Raw genomic sequence first — 4,657 nt, 5'->3', positions numbered from 1 at the left:
TTTTCCCTCCAAAGCTATGTCTTGTCTTCCTTAGCTTTGCTCCACTGAGGAGGCTTTTTGCCGTGACTTCCACCAACGCAAAATAGATTGACTCTGCCTTGGCCTCTGTTTCCACCATTTGTGGGTGGGTTGGGTTAGCTTTTGTGTGCTGTGACTCAACCGTTCATTTTGCAATCCGCTTCTGTCAAGCTACCTTTTTTTTGTTTGTTTCCCTGCAGCTTTCATTTCCTTTTCAGTTCAAAGGAGTCTCTTATTTTTCTCCTTACTTTTTCTTTTCTTTTCCTTTTCTTTTTTTTTAATCTCCCGATCTCTTGCGTTTGACTCTTTATGGTTTCTGTACATCCTCCGAAACCGGCGACTGCAATATGAAGCTTTTAAAAGCTTCTGGGTTTTTTTTTCTTTTCTTTTTTAAAGAAAGAAAAACAACAACAACAAGGCCTGCATCGATTCAATAAGGCTATTTAAAAATATCAAAAAAGGAGGAAGGGAATAAAGCTTTTTCCTGTGCTTATTAATTTTAACAACGAAAAACATCCCTTCGTTTAACTGGAGGTTGAAATTGGACCGGCTACTTCAATGAGCTTAAACAGGAAGCGGAGTAATTTACTTAATTACAAATCTGATTATTTCTGATGGAGATGGAGGCTCAAAGGACCTTATATGGTGCATAAGTGTAGGTAAAACGCATATGTTCAGTACATCAGGTGTGAACAATCGGTACACTGCAGAAACCAGAAAAAGGGCTGAGAAAAGTCTAAATAAAAGAAGAATTAGGGGCGACATGATAGCAATATTCTGGTATGTGAGGGGCTGCCACAAAGAAGAGGGGGGCAGGTTGTTCACCAGAGCACCAGAGGGAAGGACAAGAAACAATGATTGGAAACTGATCAAAGAGAGAAGCAACCTGGAATTAAGGAGAAACTTCCTAACAGTGAGGACAATTAACCAGTGGAACAGCTTGCCTCCAGAAAGCGTGGGCGCTCCATCACTGGAGGTTTTTAAGAAGAGACTGGACAGTCACTTGTCTTAGATGGTGTAGGTTCTCCTGCTTGAGCAGGGGACTGGACTAGAAGACCTCCAAGGTCCCTTCCAGCTCTATTCTATCTATCTCTATCTCCATCTCCATCTCCATCATCTCCATCCCTATCTATCTATCTATCTATCTATCTATCTATCTATCTATCTATCTATCTATCTATCTATCTATCTATCTATCTATCTATCTATCTATCTATCTATCTATCTATCTATCTATAAAATAACTATAGATCCCTCATCCTGGACATAAACTGTTTCAACTTCTCTCCTCTGAATACCACTGCAAGGCATTACACGCCAAAACAATTAGACAATTGTGTCATCACTCTGCTGATCACTTAATTCCCACAGTACTGTCTTAGGCCTAAATATATTTTACCTATGTAGTAGGGCTGTATTGCTATTATCCTTTTCATCATCTCATCTTTCCCATCTTCCCATTTTTCCTACTACCTTCTCCTATTGGTATCTATGATTTATCACTTGTTGTTTGTATCTTATGATTAATGATTGTACCTGTGATCTATGACCTATCACTTTGTTGTTTGTATGTGCACTGAGAGCTTATGCACCGGAGACAAATTCCTTGTGTGTCCAATCACACTTGGCCAATAAAGAATTCTATTCTATTCTATAAAGAATTCTATTGATTTCAGATCCAGGCAAGATTTTACTTCATCTATGCTCATTTGATCCCCAATTTTATGTCTGTGACAGTTGCATTCTGTCTTATGTGTCTCAATATGCTATCTGTCTTATTAGAATTCCTAACTTATATGGGATAAGGGACTGGATTTTTAAAAGCATTATGATCCAATTAATTTAAATCATCCAGCAGAATGTAGCATTCCAATTCTTATATTTCTGTCAAATTCCTTGTGTGTCCAATCACAGTTTGCTAATAAAGAATTCTATTCTATTCTATTCTATTCTATTCTATTCTATTCTATTCTATTCTATTCTATTCTATTCTATTCCATTCCATTCCATTCCATTCCCTTCCCTTCCTTTCCCTTCCACTCCACTCCTTCTCTTCTCTTCTCTTCTCTTCTCTTCTCTTCTCTTCTCTTCTCTTCTCTTCTCTTCTCTTCTCTTCTCTTCTCTTCTCTTCTCTCCCATCCCATCCCATCCCATCCCATCCCATCTCACTCTACTCTACTCTACTCTACTCTACTCTACTCTACTCTACTCTACTCTACTCTACTCTACTCTACTCTACTCTACTCTACTCTACTCTACTCTGTTGTTTCTATTCTATTCTATTCTATTCTATTCTATTCTATATTCTGTTCTGTTCTGCTCTATTCTATTCTATTCTATTCTATTCTATTCTATTCAGGATAAAACAATTTTGGGAAATGATCTGGACATTAAAAACAGAACCCTTGCAAGTTGAAATACCAGCTAGCAAATTTGTTGCACATCCCTGAATCGTTTGGTTAAAGGCAGATGGAAAATTGAAGTTTTGCAAGACTCATTTAAAAACTCTGTAGGCGAGGTCTGTTGATGTTATGGATCGTTTGCTAGTCATCTTGTGATAATGGCTAACTCTTCCGTTAATAAATAAAACCATCTTTAAACGTAGAGTGCAGCAGGAGATGGTGCGTGTTGGAAAGCGGCTTTTTGAGTTACTACGAGAACGAGAAGATGGCCACCCCAAGTGGGACGTTGGACATCGGTGAAGTCATCTGTCTTGTCATTCATAAGTCGGAAGACACCTTACCCACGGGGTAAGTCCAAGGTCTTTGATGGTTTTGGTTAAATGATTTGTTCTGTCGATACTGATCTTGTTTTTTTTTTTTTTTTTTACAAAGCAACTTTTTATAATGGCTGCTACATTCTTAATTCTGGATTTCTCATTGCACATTGCTGGAAGGTCCAAGGATAAACAAATACATCATAGAATAACAGAGTTGGTAGTTGAGGTCATCTAGTCCAACCCTCTGCCCGAACAGAAGACCTTATACCAGGGATAGGCAACCTTGGCTCTTTTATGACTCGTGGACTTCAACTCCCAGAATTCCTGAGCCAGCATGGGGGAATTATGGTCCCTTCATGACTCGTGGACTTCAACTCCCAGAATTCCTGAGCCAGCATGGCTCAGCTTGGAAACGCTCTCCCTTTCCCCTCAGCATGGCTGGCTCAGGAATTCTGGGAGTTGAAGTCCACGAGTCATAAAGCGGTCTAGGCCTAGGCCAGAGGTAGGCAACCTTGGCTCTTTTATGACTCGTGGACTTCAACTCCCAGAATTCCTGAGCCAGCATGGCTCAGCTTGGAAACCTCTCCCTTTCCCCTCAGCATGACTGGCTCAGGAATTCTGGGAGTTGAAGTCCACGAGTCATAAAAGAGCCAAGGTTGCCTACACTTGCCCTATACCATTCCAGACAAATGGTCGTCCAGTCTCTGTTTGAAAGCCTCCAGGGATGGAGCACCCACCACTTCTAAGTTCCCCTGGGTTGGTTGATGGTTGATTGAGTGGAATGAGTGAGTCAATTAATAAAGGAATGAAATGAGAAATTAAACTCACACATTTTGGACAGCATGAGGACTTTGAATTTGCTCTCTTCCAGTAAAATATTATTCCTAATGAACTTAATGGAATTAAAATTATTTGACGTTAACTGGCTTTTTAAATCAGTGGATCTGGGAGTTCATGGCAGATCCAGCCATGTACACACGGAGGGAGTGAGAGAATGGATAGAATGGATGGATGAATGAATGAATGAATGAATGAATGATCTTCTGAGAAATGAACCCTATGCTTTATGGGCAGTGTGAGAACTTTGAATTTGCTCTTTCCCAATAAAACCTTACTCTTAATGAACTTAGTGAAATTAAAATGCCTTGATGTCCCCTGCTCTTTTTTTAAATCGGCGGAGCTTGTAAAAATTGCAAACCTTTCCAGAGGCAGGAGGATAACCCTGTCAATTTTATAAAGCCAGGATTTGCATCTTTGATAGCTCGGGGATACGTTTTCCAGGAGGGAAAACAAGACTTGAAAGGGGTTAGTTCTGTGTGCACAAGACTCTGTTTTACAAACGAGGTGTAATAATGAGAAGCGTCTCCCGCAATTTCTCCCCTGCTTCCAAGGAAGGCTGACCCTCCGGAGGCCCTAGGTTTGCTCAGATGGGAAATTCTTCTTCTTTTCCTCTATTTATTCCAACTGGAATAGAAAAAGGATCAATTTCGACCTTCTTTCTGAAAGCCCAGAAGCACAAGCTTAACAGCCTTCTGCCAATCCTCCACCACAAGCAAGGTAGCTAAGCAACCATGCGCATTGCACGTGGAAAAGGTAATAATGAATTTCCCTCGCGTTTGAATCCAGGCGTCTAGATATAGAAAGAAATTGGTGGGGCAAATGGGAATATAAGGGAGAGGGAAAAAACAAGGGACGGCAACAAGGGACCTACGCAGAATTCCAAAACCAATAGAGTTAGCCAACTAAATTAGTTACATTATCTCCTTAAATAAGGTCTTGGGATTTACTATATGTTCATTGTTTCCTGCATAAAAATGCATGGAGAGGGATAATCTGGACTTCCTGTTTGGATATTAATAGTCTTCCTTCCTTCCTTCCTTCCTTCCTTCCTTCCTTCCTTCCTTCCTTCCTTCCTTCCTT

General features: G+C 40.2%; 1 protein-coding gene across 1 annotated transcript in view; it reads left to right on the top strand.

The window, feature by feature from the left end:
- The window catches only part of LOC107299606 (arf-GAP with Rho-GAP domain, ANK repeat and PH domain-containing protein 2-like), a gene marked incomplete at both ends in the record, with an annotated part of 47,850 nt that overhangs the window by 22,417 nt on the left and 20,776 nt on the right, over positions 1-4,657 (top strand). The window contains one exon of the mRNA XM_015828968.1: positions 2,624-2,768. Coding sequence (XP_015684454.1) covers positions 2,624-2,768 — 145 coding nt within the window. The remainder of the gene's footprint in view (positions 1-2,623; positions 2,769-4,657) is intronic.

Source organism: Protobothrops mucrosquamatus, unplaced genomic scaffold (genome assembly GCF_001527695.2).
Source record: "Protobothrops mucrosquamatus isolate PMUCROS unplaced genomic scaffold, P.Mucros_1.0 scaffold5181, whole genome shotgun sequence".
In the NCBI taxonomy this organism is placed as follows: Eukaryota; Metazoa; Chordata; class Lepidosauria; order Squamata; family Viperidae; genus Protobothrops; species Protobothrops mucrosquamatus.
The sequence above is the reverse complement of the archived record's forward strand: the minus strand, read 5'-3'. Positions and strand labels throughout refer to the sequence as shown.